The sequence below is a fragment of the Panthera onca genome, chromosome B2 (genome assembly GCF_046562875.1).
Source record: "Panthera onca isolate mPanOnc1 chromosome B2, mPanOnc1 haplotype 2, whole genome shotgun sequence".
Taxonomy (NCBI): domain Eukaryota; kingdom Metazoa; phylum Chordata; class Mammalia; order Carnivora; family Felidae; genus Panthera; species Panthera onca.
In genome coordinates this window covers 41,314,415-41,329,367 of record NC_138343.1, presented here as the reverse complement: position 1 = coordinate 41,329,367, position 14,953 = coordinate 41,314,415, and the positions used below count along the sequence as shown (strand labels likewise).

At 45.7% G+C, this 14,953-nt stretch overlaps 1 protein-coding gene across 1 annotated transcript in view; it reads left to right on the top strand.

The window, feature by feature from the left end:
• Nucleotides 1-13,800, top strand: part of XPO5 (exportin 5) — a 48,301-nt gene extending 34,501 nt beyond the window's left edge. Inside the window, exons 21-32 of the mRNA XM_060615593.3 lie at nt 3,426-3,526; nt 5,305-5,401; nt 6,847-6,983; nt 7,633-7,730; nt 8,287-8,333; nt 8,784-8,881; nt 9,445-9,507; nt 10,835-10,917; nt 11,377-11,484; nt 11,619-11,756; nt 11,938-12,102; nt 12,266-13,800. Coding sequence (XP_060471576.2) covers nt 3,426-3,526; nt 5,305-5,401; nt 6,847-6,983; nt 7,633-7,730; nt 8,287-8,333; nt 8,784-8,881; nt 9,445-9,507; nt 10,835-10,917; nt 11,377-11,484; nt 11,619-11,756; nt 11,938-12,102; nt 12,266-12,403 — 1,273 coding nt within the window. The 3' untranslated portion in view covers nt 12,404-13,800. The remainder of the gene's footprint in view (nt 1-3,425; nt 3,527-5,304; nt 5,402-6,846; nt 6,984-7,632; nt 7,731-8,286; nt 8,334-8,783; nt 8,882-9,444; nt 9,508-10,834; nt 10,918-11,376; nt 11,485-11,618; nt 11,757-11,937; nt 12,103-12,265) is intronic.
• The last annotated feature ends 1,153 nt before the right edge of the window (nt 13,801-14,953 follow it).

Genomic DNA, 14,953 nt, shown 5'->3' with positions numbered 1-14,953 from the left:
AGATTTGAACAGTAAATTGTGGTAATTTCAATCAATATCAGCTCCTAGCACAGTAGCAGCTACCCAGACCCCAGCCCTTTGACAGGCAGCTGGTGTTTCTGGAACAGTTTGTACACAGCTTGCAGAGCCAGGGTGAGCAAAATGGATCTAGCTCCCTAAATATTAGAGATCTGTGCTCTGATCACTGATTGCTACTTCTGATCACAGAGGTGCAGATACAGAAGTTGGCAGTGGTTATTGTACCTTTTCCCATTGTTGTAAGCCTCTTCCCTTCCTACTGAAGTAACATTGAGGAGATTTAAAGGGCCAGTCCCTCCCCCCCTTCATTTTTTGCCTTTCCTTTTTGTGAGCCACACTTTAAAGATTAGGGCATTCTAAACTGCATATATGGGGAAAATTAAAAAGTGGTCATGCATGACCAGGGAAAGGCTCAGAAAAGACCTGAAAAACCATTAAGTTAATACCTCAGTGGATCTTTGGCACAGAGATAGCCTACAACAATCAAACAACAGGATGGGGAAGGAGAAGAATATGATTTTCAGAATTAACCACAACATTAGACCCAAATGTCTGGTGTTCAGCCAAAAATCAGAAGGCATGCAAAGAAACAGGAAAATATGACCCATTCAGAGGAGAAAATAAATTAACAGAATCCGTCTCTGAAGAAGATCTAATGGGAGATCTACTGGACAAAGACTTTAAAACAGCTGTCTTGGGGCGCCTGGGTGGCTTGGTCGGTTGAGCGTCCGACTTCGGCTCAGGTCATGATCTCATAGTTCATGGGTTCGAGCCCCACGTTGGGCTCTTTGCTGACAGCTCAGAGCCTGGTGCCTGCTTCAGATTCTGCATCTCCTTCCCCCTTCCCCATTTATGCTCTCTCTCTCTCTCTCTTTCAAAAATAAATAAAGATTAAAAAAAATTTTAATTAAGAAAATAAAACAGCTGTCTTAAAGATGCTCAAAGAATTAGAGAAAGATGTGGAGAAAGAAATAATGTGTGAACAAAATGGTAATATCAATAAAGAAACAAAACCTAAAAGGAAGCAAAAAAATGCTAGAGCTGAGAAGTACAGTAACTGAAATGAAAAATTCACTAGAGAGATTCAAAGGCGGATTTCAACAGCAGAGTGCAGGGCTGCCTGGCTGGCTCAGTCAGAGGAGCATGTGACTATTGACCTCAGGGTCATGAGTTCAAGTCCCATATTGGGTGTAGAGATTACTAAAATAATTTTTTTAAAGAAGTGCAGATAGGACAATGGAAATTAATGAGGCTGAAAATGAAAAAAAAGATTAAGGGAAAAGGAACAACCTAAAGAACCTGTGGTCACTCAAAGTAATATGAATCGTGGGAGTACAGCGTTGGTGGGTATATAAAATGGTACAGCTGCTGCAGAAAAGAGTTGAACAGTTCCTCAAAAAAAAAGAAAAAAAAATGCTATATGATCCAACAATTCCATTTGTGAGTTTTCAAAAGAATTGAAAGCAGGGTCTCAAAGAGGTATTTATATACTCAAATTCATAGCAGGACTATTCACTCTAGCTAAAACGTGGAAGCAGGAGTGCCCCGGCTGGCTCAGTCAGTAGAGCATGTGACTCTTGATATCGGGGTTGTAAGTTCGAGCCCCACATTGGGTGTAGAGATTACTTAAAAATAAAATCTTTTTTAAAAAATGTGGAAGCAACCCAAGTGTCCATCAGAGGATGAATGTGATAGATTAGGTGCCATAGAGTATCATTCAGCTTTTAAACGGAAGGAAATTCTTCAATATGCTACAACATTAATGAACCTTGAGGACATTGTGCTAAGTGAAATAAACCAGTCACAAAAGGACAGATCCTATATGGTTCCAGTTATACAAGATGCTTAGTATGGTCAGAATCATAAAGACAGTATAGTGGTTGCCAGGAGCTGGGGGAGAGAGGAATGGGGAGATATTGTTTAGTAGGTACAGAGTTTCAGTTTTATAAGCCAAAAATGGGGGAAGGGGGGTGGTGAAGGTTGCACAACAGTATGAGTGTATGTAGCACCACTGAACTGTATGCTTAAAAATGATAAATTTGGGGGTGCCTGACTGACTCAGTTGGTAGAGCATGCAACTCTTAATCTCAGGGTTCTAAATTCAAGCCCCACGTTGAGTGTAGAGATTACTTAAAAATAAAAATGTTTTTTAAAAATGCTCAATTTTATATGTATTTTACCAAAATGGGAAAAACAGGGGGCATAATGCCTACTGGAAATATCAGTGTAAGCAAATCAGCCACAGACCGGGAGAAGGTATCTGCAACCCATGAGTTGCAAAGCACCAGTATCCAGTGATTCTACCTGTCTGTGTCCACCATAGAGACATAACAGACTCTCGCACACGTACCCAAGGATACCTCTGCAGAAAAGCTCATTGCTAGAAATGGAGACAAACTTACTAGCTCTCGGGAGACATACTGGAATTAATTGGTATTCTAAAAGTTTAAATGATTGTACTGAGTGTAAATGATTAGATGTACAATGTTGAGGGTACCTGGCTGGCTCAGAAGAGCATGCGACTCTTGATCTCAGGGTCATGAGTTTGAGCCCCATGTTGGGTGCAGAGGTTACTTAAATAAAACTGGAAAAGAAAACAGTGCTGAGCATTTTTTTAACTTAAATAAGCATGGTCTAAAATGATCTGGTCGGTGTGCTGCTTAAATATTTAATCCTGAGGTGTCTCTTATGTAATTTTCTCTCTGTTTGAAATGTTTTTATAATTAACTTTTAGAAGAAAAATAAGTAGATATGCTCTCCGGCTGTAGATGGTTCAGTGGTGCCGTTGGTTATGGGCAAGAGGGCTGACATCTGTGGATGGCAGGTAGCTCGGGCCTATGGTCATTGCTCCCTAGCCATGCACAGCCAGTGAGTGCTCCAGTGAGTCATTTTGGTCTCATGTTGGGAACTGTGACTCTTCTTTGAGGAGGCAGAAACAACTATCAGAGCATTCTAGGGTCCATGCTCTTAGAGTGAGACCCAAATATCTGAAAAGTAGGGGCATTTTATTACCTTCTCTGTGTTCCTGCCTATAAAAACACAGTGCCTCTGACATTTCATCCTATGTCACCTGCAGTCTGCAAATTGGGAGTGTTTAGGCAATTGTCTCAGGATTAAAAGAATTTCCCTTTCTGGCTTTAGACTGTGATGCCATCCAGCTGTCTGTAGGATTTGCTTCTCGTCTTGATTGCTTCTAGGTGTTGAATACTATACAACCAAATACTCTATTCCTGTTTCCAGGGAAACATTTAAATGTTTATACCCTATTTTCTTTTCCCTGCAGGGAGCAGTGTTGACAGGGAGATCTTGTCTATGTAAAGTATTTCACCTGAATTACAAGGTGAAACCCATTCTTTCCTTCTGCAGCAGACTAGGAAAAGTTCACATAGTATCCTTGTTTCTTGCAGAACTCACAATACTTTATATGCACCAGAAATGCTAGCCAAGATGGCAGAGCCTTTCACAAAGGCTCTGGATATGCTTGAAGCGGAAAAATCTGCTATTTTGGGTAAGAAATCTAACTTTTTTTTTCTTGTCTTGAAGTTTGCCTTATCTCTCACGGACTCCTCAGGCAGCTTCAGTGTGCTGTGTGTCATCACCTCCTTCTCACCTAGCACTACTTGACTGTTTTTGTCATGGAGTTCCTACAGGGTCTCTAGGAACAAGTGCGTTTACTTCATTATCTTAGGGTATAGAGGTCTTTGGAGGCTGTTTCTCCCCTGTGTTAACCCTGTGTAGTGGCATGTGTCAGAGCCTTTAGATTATAAATAAACCACGGTTTTCTGCCATGAAGGATATTAGCATACTTTCCTGCTTTCATATGTGAAGAAAAAAGGCGTTAAAATGGTTAAGTTCAAATTGCTTTAATTAGCAAAATATTATATGTGTTACCAAAAATTTCAAAGGAATAGATCCTAAACCATGTTTCCCATTTGTTACCTTGATTCGAATGTTGCTTTAACTCATTCTTCCCATTAGCAGATAACTGTGCAATCGTGTGACATGTGCTGTAAAGGAAAGTGGCCATGTGTTTATTGGGAGACCTCACCCAGTGTTGGAGAGGAATCAGAAGACTACCTCCTAGTGGAGACTTGAAGGAGGAGTAGGAAAGATCTCATCAGGCTGGGGGGCAAGAGAAGATGTTGAGCATTGTGGGCAAGCAGAATGGCAGGTAGAAGATCCTGAGGCATGTAGGAAAGAGCTTGGTATGTCTAGGGAATAGAGAATGGTGACTCATGTGGCTGGAATAGAGAGCAAGGCAGTGGTTAGAAGTTAGAGCCAGAGACATCCAGAGTTGTCTAAATAAACCGTGTGCCCATTTCTAAAGCTTCATGCTGGCTCACCATCACAGTCCCCACGGTATCTCTTCATTCCCAGCCATAACCTCTGCCTGGGCCTAGTTGTGATTAAGCAGTGAGCATTCCCCAGCTGTGACATTCATGAAAGGAAGGGTGTTAGTTTGCCTTTCCGGAACTTGAGTCTGCCTCGGCCTACATGGTCCTGGACCATTTCCTGTAGCACCACTGCATTAAGGTCCATATTACAGGGGGAAAAAAAGAAGAAGAACTTCCAAGAAATATCTTGCAATCAATTTAAAAAGTAGCTGTCGCTTTACCACCCATTACCCTCGCCTCCATTCAGCCATTCAAACTAAGCCAGGAATTCCTGTTGTAGAAATAGATGGTGACCCAAAACATACTAGAATGGACAAACAGTTCCCCTCTAGCAGCTTCCAGCCATGAGCAAGACTTGAAATATAAAACTGTCTCTGATGGGATGTATAGATCTTTTGGATCTTATAGAACTCTTAAATTATACTATGATTAGTTTTCATTTTGGGTTTCATTAGTTTCATGATCAGATCATTTTGATCTGCTATATATCTTGGGCTTTTGCTTAAAATGTTGCTTGAAAAAGAGGTTCCACAACTGAAAAAGGGAAGAGGGCATTCCCAGTGCTTTTGGAGAGATCATTTTGAGCTGTCATTGTGTGTTTTGGTATAAGTCCCATCTGGAGAAACCCCCCAGCAAAAGTTGGAGTGCCCAGGTCTAGTCTGAAGTCCTGCATACTTAAATAGTTTCCACCTTTCCCCACCAAAACAGTGTTGTAACAGTCACTTTGAGGGAAGCTCTTAGCACCTCCAGCTGGTAGAAGACTCGGCCAGCTGTTTTGCGTTTACAGCACTTCTCACCCCCACTTCCAAACCATATCTGCCTGCTGTAGGGTGTTGGCAGGTAAGACCCTTGGCAGCAGAACAGCATGCTCCTGACCCATCTTTCTCCATAGGATTACCTCAGCCCCTCTTGGAACTGAATGACTCTCCTGTCTACAAAACGGTCTTGGAAAGAATGCAGCGTTTCTTCTGCACCCTCTATGAAAACTGGTAAGGAACTGACGCTATCTCCCCATATTTTCTTTTTATTTCTTCTTATTTCTTTTTAAAATTTTTAATGTTTATTTTTGAGAGAGAGAGAGAGACAGAGTGTGAGAGGGGGAGGGGCAGAGAGAGAAGGTGACAAGAATCCAAAGCAGGCTCTAGGCTCCGAGCTGTCAGCACAGAGCCCGATGCGGGGCCCAAATTCACAAACAAGTGAGATCATTACCTGAGCCGAAGTTGGACACTTAACCAACCGAGCCACCCAGGCGCCCCTCCATATTTTCTGCTTAGACATGCATAGTAAAGGAATGTCATGGATAGGACTTTCGATGTAGAATTCTAGTGTACAGGTAAGATGAAGCAAGAATTTGACAGGAGACCAGTGATTGTAGTGCCACACCAAAATGAACTGGCTGGCTTTCATGTGTATGCTTTTTTATAATTGTCATAGTGCCTCAGTCCTAGCCATGACTTGAGTGAGATTTTATGCCTAACTTGTCTGCTTCCAGTGCCTAAAATGATGAGACCACAGTGTAAGATACAGTGAGTGGTGATGCATTTTCTCAGAGCCCTCACTACTCATAGCTGCTTTTTTTTGTGAGAGCATGAGCAGGGGAGGGACAGAGAGAGGGAGAGAACCCCAAGGAGGTTCCACACTATAAGTGCAGAGCCCAGCTCAGGGCTCGATCTCAAAAACGGTGAGATCATGACCTGAGCTGAAATCAAGACTCGGACACTTGACTGACTGTGCCACCCAGGCTGCCTCTGGAGGCAGCTAGCCGGACTTTGTCTTTGGGTCCTGGTTGTAGGATGGGGAGGTAACTTGCCCTCCTGTAGCACACCACACTCCAGGCATTGTCCTTAGTCACCCACCGCTCCAATCAGCCAAGCTAACAAAAAGAGAATCTTCATTGACAATCCATATTGCTTATGAAGTAATGATTGCTATTGTTGCTCTTGGGTGCCAACATCTGTCTTTAAAAAGATGCTACATCGGGGCACCTGGCTGGCTCAGTCAGTTGAGCATCCAACTCTTGGTTTCAGTTCAGGTCATCATCTCATGGTTCATGGGATCGAGCCCCATGTCAGGCTCTGCACTGACAGCACAGAGCCTGCTTGGGATTTTCTTTCTCTTTCTCTTTCTTTCTCTTTCTCTTTCTCTCTTTCTCTCTCTCTCTCTCCCTCCCTCCCTCCCTCCCTCCCTCCGTCCTTCCCCCTGCCCCTCCCCCACTCACACATGCTCTTGTGCTCTCTCTCAAAATAAATAAACATCTATCAAGTGTCTAAGCTTAAAGGTGGGTGAGGGGTGTGTTACTGATTAAGCTTAAGTTCTCTTAAGGAGTAAATGCAGTTTCTTTTCTAGCTGAGAAGTGTAGACTAGAAATTCCTGGGGCATTCAGAGCTAATAATAACAAATGTGGGATGTAAATGCTGTGGTTTTTCCCTTACAGTTTTCATATCCTAGGGAAGGCAGGTCCTTCCATGCAGCAGGACTTTTACACCGTGGAGCACCTGGCTACTCAGCTCCTCAGCTCGGCCTTTGTCAACTTGAACAATATTCCCGACTACCGACTCAGACCCATGCTTCATATCCTTTCCAAAGTCCCTAGATAACCCAGAGGGCCAGAAGATTGAAGACAGGAACAGCTGTCAGACACCGGAGGAGGCAGAGCTGAGCAGTGTGGAATAGATGGAATCCTTTATCTATGTGTGTGATAACCCCATTAAACAGAAAAAAAGATTCATATAAATGGCAGGAAAAATATGAAGGCAGTCCAGGGCTCTTGAAAGTGTTCTCCTGAGGGGTAGATCTTGACCATCCCACTTCTTGGAAATGTGAAAGATACAAGCTTTTATCTCTTTTCTGTATCCTGTCAGGTGCCTCCTCATACTTCATTCTCATTTGGACTCTTTTCTGTTTTCGAGAGTATCTCTCTTCCCAGAAGTTACAAGGAGAATGGTAAAAGAGAGTTTATTATGAAGGTGTCCCTCTTCTTTTTTCCTTCCAGGCAAATAAGTGCCCATAATGGGCAGCCTGGGATTTCTGGAAAAGAGCTTGAAGAGTTTTGCCTGTTAAGACAGAATGTCCATGGCATCTTGCAGGTCCTTTGGGGGTTGACTCTGCCCGAGGGCATAGCCTGCTGCCTGGCAGGTTTCCAGCCTGGCAGGTGAGGGGATGCCTTGGAATGGGAGGGGTATGTGCTCATGTTCTAAAACTTCTTAACCTGCCGCGGCATGGGTCTTTGTGAAGCCTCTGGTGCTCTTCTGTCCCCCAGAGCACTATGAAGCCCTGGTGTCTCCAATCCTTGGACCTCTTTTCACCTACCTCCACATGGTAAGAGATCGGTCAGAAAGGATAGCAAAGAGCCCTCTTGGGCAGGTTGGCCTCTCATGAGTCTTGCAAGTCAGGAGTTCCTGGAAGTATTTCCTGGCTCTGTCCAGATGGCCACACAGCTGTCCCACTCCAGCAGACTTTTCCTTGCTGCAGTGGATTGAGCACCCCCGAGAACTAAACTGGTTTGGTTGCCCTTGAAGACCTGCAGACTCCACTTCTGCTCCTGACCTCCTATTAACTGAGGAGAGGTGGTCAGGGGAGTGCTTCCTCTGGGTCTGTTTCCCTGATGGTGGAATTAAGCAGGAGGACCAGCTGGGTGGAGAACAGATGTGTCCAGAGAGACCTGGGAATTGTATAGTATTGTTGATCCTTTTGAAGCAAAGAAGTGTTTCGTACACTGTCCTCGTCACTTTGTTTACCTTATGGGGTCTCCCAGGGCTCTGTCATTGAGATCTAGAATCATCCTTGGCTAATTCTAATCATGAAGTGGACTTAGATATTGTGTGTTCCAACCTCCTCACCACTACTGCCATTTATTTCCCTTTTGTTTTCCCAGAGGCTTTCCCAAAAATGGCACGTCATCAACCAGAGGAGCCTGCTGTGGTAAGGAACATCTCTCCTCCTGTGGAAGTACTGGCAGCCAGCTTTGGGGTGGGAGATGAGAGACAGTGGGAAGGGGAAGTTCTGCCATTCAAGGCTAGAAAGCACTAGGTTATGGTCATCCTCAGCCTGGATGGTAGATGGCTTGTCTGTGACCATTAGGCATACTCAGGTCAAGTCTTCATAGGGGGCATCTTCAGCTGCCTTAGGAGGATACTGAGACATCCTTATCCACTTTGGATTTTGATCCAGGACCTCTATCCAACTGGATATTGTCAAATAATAACGTCTTCCTCAGTGGATCATTGCTGTCCGTTCCCAACATTTGTGTGAAATGTAGACCAAAGGGAGCCAGGAGAAGGAAATGAGCACAGAGGGTCTGGTTAAGGTCACTGTTTTCCTTGACCTTCCCTTTTGCACTCCCATGGAACTTGGCCCCCTGCTTTTCTGCAGTGGAGAAGATGAGACTGCAGATGAAAACCCAGAGTCTCAAGAGATGTTAGAGGAACAACTGGTGAGGATGTTAACCCGAGAAGTCATGGACCTAATCAGTAAGTGGCATGTGGGAATTAGGGGTAGTAGAGAAGACTTTTTCTAGAAGAAGAACTGGTCACTCACCCACCTCCCTTAAGGCATGTTTACAGCAATACTGACAGATTAATTAAGAAATAATTAACTAGATAGAAACCAGGTAGTCAAATCAACTTAAGGACATCCTACGAATTGCAAAGCAAGAGGAATTTCGACCAATGGTAGGAGTAACTTCCTAGTTTTGTCAGAATATGGAGAATTCTTAATTCTTAGACGACATGAAGATGCCCAATTTTCTTTGTTGGTCATTTCATTTGTTTGGTATCCAAAATGGACCAAGGATGTATCAGGCTTCCTCTTTTGGTTACTTACTCCGAGAATCCTATAATTTCTCTCTAGTTAGCTGAACTTAAAGAGGGACCAGAGCAGTCTGGTCAAGCACCTCTGTTTCTCCTGGTAAAAGTGATTTTGTGCCTGGACAGTGTCCCACTTTCCCCCATCTTCACCTGCCTGAAGACCGTTTGGAATTCATTGGCCTGAGGTGGCTATTGTTCAGTCCAGTAACCCCACTTTCTTGCTTTAGCGGTATGCTGTGTTTCAAAGAAAGGTGCTGACCATGGTACTGCTCCCCCTACAGATGGAGATGGTAAGTGAGCTTGTTGTTTGGCCCTCAGAGGTCTGCCCTTAGACTCCTAAATATTGTCCCTTTTGTAGCCAGGTCAGTTCCTGTAGAACTAGCAGTTTGGGGTGGGTGAGATGTACATCTAGCTTTTCTCTCTGTTGGCTCTTTTGCTGTGTTCCTCCGGCATACTCCCACCTCAGAGCTTTTGCACTTGCTATTTCCTCTATTAGGATAATTTTCCTCCCAACTGTATACGTGGCCTGTTCCCCTGCTTCATTCAGATACTCTGCTCAGTTGTCACCTCTGAGAGGTGTTCCATAATCAACCTATAAAAACTAGTGGGGGACCTGGGTGGCTCAGTCAGTTGAGCATCCGACTTCAGCTCAGGTCATGATCTTGTCATTTGTGAGTTCGAGCTCTGTGTTGGGCTCGCTGCTGTCAGCCTGTCCACGCAGAACCCACTTCAGATCCTCTGTCCCTCTTTCTGCCCCTCCCCCACCCATTCTCCCTCTCTCCCCCTCTGTCTCTCAAAAAATAAATAAAACATAAAAAAACAACCCAGCCACGCTTATTCTTCCTTGTCATTTGTGAGTTCGAGCTCTGTGTTGGGCTCGCTGCTGTCAGCCTGTCCACGCAGAACCCACTTCAGATCCTCTGTCCCTCTTTCTGCCCCTCCCCCACCCATTCTCCCTCTCTCCCCCTCTGTCTCTCAAAAAATAAATAAAACATAAAAAAACAACCCAGCCACGCTTATTCTTCCTTTGCTTTATTTTTCTTCATAGCACTTATCACTGCCTGACATTGTTTTATTTCACTTATTCATTTGTCACCTGTCTTCCTCATTAGAATGTAAACTATCAGGGAAGGGACTTTTTCCTATTCCTGTTACATCCCCAGTAACTAAGTGTCTGCTACAGTGGGGTCCTCATTTTTAAGTAACTGTCCAGAGTTTCCCACTATTTTCTCTTTTGTTTTTGTTTTTGTTTATTTTTTTAAGAGAGACAGAGTGTGAGTGGGGGAGGGGCAGAGAGAGAGGGAGGCACAGAATCTGAAGCAGGCTCCAGGCTCCGAGCTGTCAGCACAGAGCCTGACACAGGGCTCAAACTCATGAACCGTGAGATCATGACCTGAGTGGAAGTTGGATGCGTAACTGACTGCAGCCAGATGTGTCTCTAGACCTGCCATGAGCTGGGCTTCTACACCCTTCCATGAAGTTGGGGGGCTGTCCAGGACTACTTACTTACCAGTCAGCCCAGGTTACTCAGGTTTCCTTTACTTGGTGGACTTCTATCAGAACAGGATCCTCTTCTCTGTTCTGAAAGGATGAAGCTTAATATCTCTTTGCTTACAGATGAAGAGATGATGGCCACAGAGGTAGCCCCCTCAGCCATGGCGGAGCTTACAGACCTGGGCAAATGTCTAATGAAGCATGAGGTGTGTGGAGGGGACAGGTGATGTTTTTCTCCTTTCCTGGTATGGCACCAGTTTCCACTTTTCTCAATCTGTGATGCCATCAAAGAATTTTGGGGGGCTAATGCTGCTTTATTAACTTCCTGGTTCCTAAAGCCTCCAGAAAGCAGTAGAAAAGGTCAAGGTGTCTCCCATGCTAGCATGGGCAGAGGCTTTCAGAAAAACACACGGGCACACTGTGATGTTCAGCCTCCCCCAGGCCTGAGCTTGGTCTCCTTGCACATTGGTTTTCACTTCTATATTGGTGGTTTTTTCTTCTTTTTGACTGCTAGATATACATAGAGAGGAGGGAAGTTTGTCCTCAGTTGCTATTTTTGTCATGTTCCTCCTCACCTGTTAAAATCCCAGCTCCTCATGTATAGGAATACTCAGAAAATTAATGTGTAAATTTTCTCATTGTAATCCTTCATCCTTTTCTGCTAGGATGTTTGTACGGCGCTATTAATTACAGCCTTCAATTCCCTTGCTTGGAAGGATACTCTGTCCTGTCAGAGGACGACCACACAGCTCTGCTGGCCTCTGCTCAAACAAGTATGGTTATTCACCCCTTCTCACTCCTTATGAAAGGCTGGGGTCATGAGGATTGACTGAATCAGTTGGAAGAATCGGGTTGCTGGGGCTTTCAGAGAGTAATCCTTTGGCCCTGAGCACAGCTGTGTCCCCAGGTGCTGTCGGGGACACTGCTCGCAGATGCTGTTACATGGCTTTTCACCAGCGTGCTGAAGGGCTTACAGACGCACGGGCAGCACGACGGCTGCATGGCTTCCCTGGTCCACCTGGCCTTCCAGATATACGAGGCACTGGTGAGTGCAGAAAGCACAGAGGCAGGGCTGGCTGCAGCTTCATCTTGAGGGGCATGCTCCCAGGCAGTTGGGCCTTCATAAAAGTAGACAGCTGCCCGAAGAGGTGGGTGTGGTGGGGTCATAGGAAAGGTGGCAAGGCCCAACCTACCCCATTGAGTGGTTTTATATCCCCACTCCACAGCGTCCCAGGTACCTGGAGATAAGAGCTGTGATGGAGCAGATCCCTGACATACAGAAGGACTCTCTGGACCAGTTTGACTGCAAGCTGTTGAACCCCTCTCTGCAGAAAGTGGCGGACAAGCGCCGGAAGGACCAATTCAAACGCCTCATTGCTGGCTGCATCGGGGTAGGTCATGTGCCTTCCCTGGTGCTCCCAACCAGCTTGACCTACCCTAGTGGTCTTCTTAGACCATGTGTACAGGCAGACCGGACGCCAGCTGTAGTCATAATCTTTGAAACAACCCACTACTCAGGGCCCAGCATCAATTCTTTTCCTTTGTTTTCCACAGAAACCCTTAGGAGAACAGTTCCGCAAAGAAGTCCACATTAAGAATCTTCCCTCACTTTTCAAAAAAACAAAGCCAATGCTGGAGACGGAGGTGCTGGACAACGAGGAGGGCGGCCTGGCCACCATCTTTGAACCCTGAATCAAACTTTTGGGCATTCTTCCTTGGCCTTTATTGTCATCTCTTCTTCCCCTTCATAGCTAATCTCTAGGCCCCTCTCCACCGCCACTTCACTTTCCACCATTGTCAGCCTGGAGAGAAATCCAGGTCTGGAGCTGGAGAGAGTGGGCTCTGTGCAAGGCACAAGTAATGATACCTAAGGTATCAAGAAAGGGAGTTTGCGCTCACACCATTCTGTCTAGATCTCCCATCATTCTACTTGGAGTTTCACCTTTTCTAAGAAAGAAAAGCTAGAGCAGACTGGCTGGCCCTACTCCCCAAGCCCTCCCATCCCCATGTAGCCATACACCTGTGTAGAGGGGTCACTAGGGGTGCTACACCCAACACTGAGACTAGCGGGGCTTGCACAAGGGCTTGGTCCCGCACTGCTTACACCAGAGTTTCGCCTGGGCCACTGCAAGTCCCACGGAGTCCCTTTGCTGCTGGGCTGGTGGAAAACCTTCCCCATCCCTCAGGGGCATGTCTGGGTCAGGTGCTGAGTGCTGAACTGAATCTGGCCAGTTTCCTTTCTGTTTTGAGCAAGAATCTGGTCACCTGATGGGATCCATGGTACAGACTACTGCTAGGCTCTGAATGCAGTGTCAAGTGTGGTACCATCAGGGACCAGGGCTGGGCCACTCTCTGGAGTACTTTCTGGCATCCCATTATAGAGCTCATACATATTCCATGCACAGTCCCTCAGCGTGGGTTCCCCAGCCCCAGGGTCCACTCAGGCATAAGAGCCACAGTACCCTATCTAGTGTCACGTGATGCCATTGGCATCTGAGGATAATGCACACCAGCTAGGCTATGTCTGTGACAAGCAGCTGGCAAAGCCACTGGTCTTCTCTCCTAGGACTAGTTGAGTCCAGGTGCCTTCAAAAATCTCCTGGTCTTTTGGGTCCCTGGTCACTTCTCTCATGGACCATTTCCAGAAGAAAAAATATGCCTTCCTGTCACAACCTGTATTGTGAGGCTCCACTCTGTTCTCAAGGTCACTAGATGGCCCTGTAAGCAGAGGGGATGTGAATGCAAGACCCTAGCCTTGAGGTCACTACTGGCCATATACAGGCTTCATTTATACAGAAACCATATAGAGTATGTCTGCATTCTGTACAGAGACCTGTCCTCAATCCAGTCCACTGATGACAGTTTTGGTAAGGACTGTGCAGAACAGCCTGGGCTCAAGCTCCACCTGTGAGCTGGTGGTCCCTGGGCAGGGTCGGAAAGAGGCCAACCTGGGGAAATGGGACTTGGAAGTTCTATGTAGCTGTTTCTATGGCACAGGTTTGCCCCATGCCCTCTTTCCGGGTGGTGCTTTGGGCTGCTTCCTGTTGATTATGAAGGCCATCTCAAAGCATGTTTCCCTCCAAACTTGATGGCTGCCTACTCCTCTCTATGGTTGGGGCTGTGGAGGGCACAGTTGTATTTATTGTGCTGTAGTATTTTTAACATCCTGTGACTTCATGCTAGAAGTTTTCTATTGTTTATAGAACCTTTTTGTAGAAACATTAACTCTAAAGCACATCTGCATGTCAGTAAAAATCTCAGTTTCATACAGAAAGGTCCCCATCTGCCTTTTTCAAACCAATGACATACTCTAGGGTCATTGCTCCGGAGCATCCTGCTAAAGGGACTGGACAGGAAGAACTGTGACCATGAACCTGCTGTCAAGCTTTCTCAAACAGCATGCCAGCCAGAAAAAGACAACTATTCCTGACAAACCTAGACCAAGCAGCCCATACCACTCTCCCAGTGTTTTCTGTGGCCACTAGACTGGACTCTGAGGGACTGTCCAAATGGAACTGCTGCTGTTCCTTGTGTCACTTTTTTCAAAAGATTTTTTTTTTTTTTTTAATGTTCTATTTATTTCTGAGAGAGAGGGAGACACAGAATCCAAAGCAGCTCCAGGCTCTGAGCTGTCCTCACAGAGCCTGATGCAGGGCTTGAACTCACAAACTGTGAGATCACGACCTGAGTGGAAGTCAGATGCTTAACCAACTGAACCACCCAGGCGCCCCTAAAAGATTTTATTTTTAAGTAGCCTCTACACCCAACATGGGGCATGAACTTACAATCCTGAAAACTAGAGTGGCATGCTCTACCAACTGAGGCAGCTAGGTACCCATCCCTCCTTGTGTAACACCTGATAGCCATGTGACTTGATGGGTACAGACCACCCCTTTTCCTCAGAAACTTGTAGTAATCTAGGAAATGGATTAAGTGGCGCACACAATTTTCTGTGGTCTGGCTGAGCCCCCAAAGACCACCTCAATTTGGTAGGTTTTTTTGTTTTGTTTTACCTGAGCGTGTGAGCAGGTGAGAAGGGCAGAGGAGGGGAGAGAATCTTAACCTGGCTCCACCCTCAGCACAGAGCTCAACGCGGGGCATGATCCCACAACCCTGGCATCAGGACCTGAACCAAAACCAAGAATCAGACATTAAACTGAGCCTCCCAGACAGCCCTGGTATCTCTGATGAGGCTTCAGAGGACTTGGCCCTGACCTGCAGTAACACCCGAACCCTGTGTTC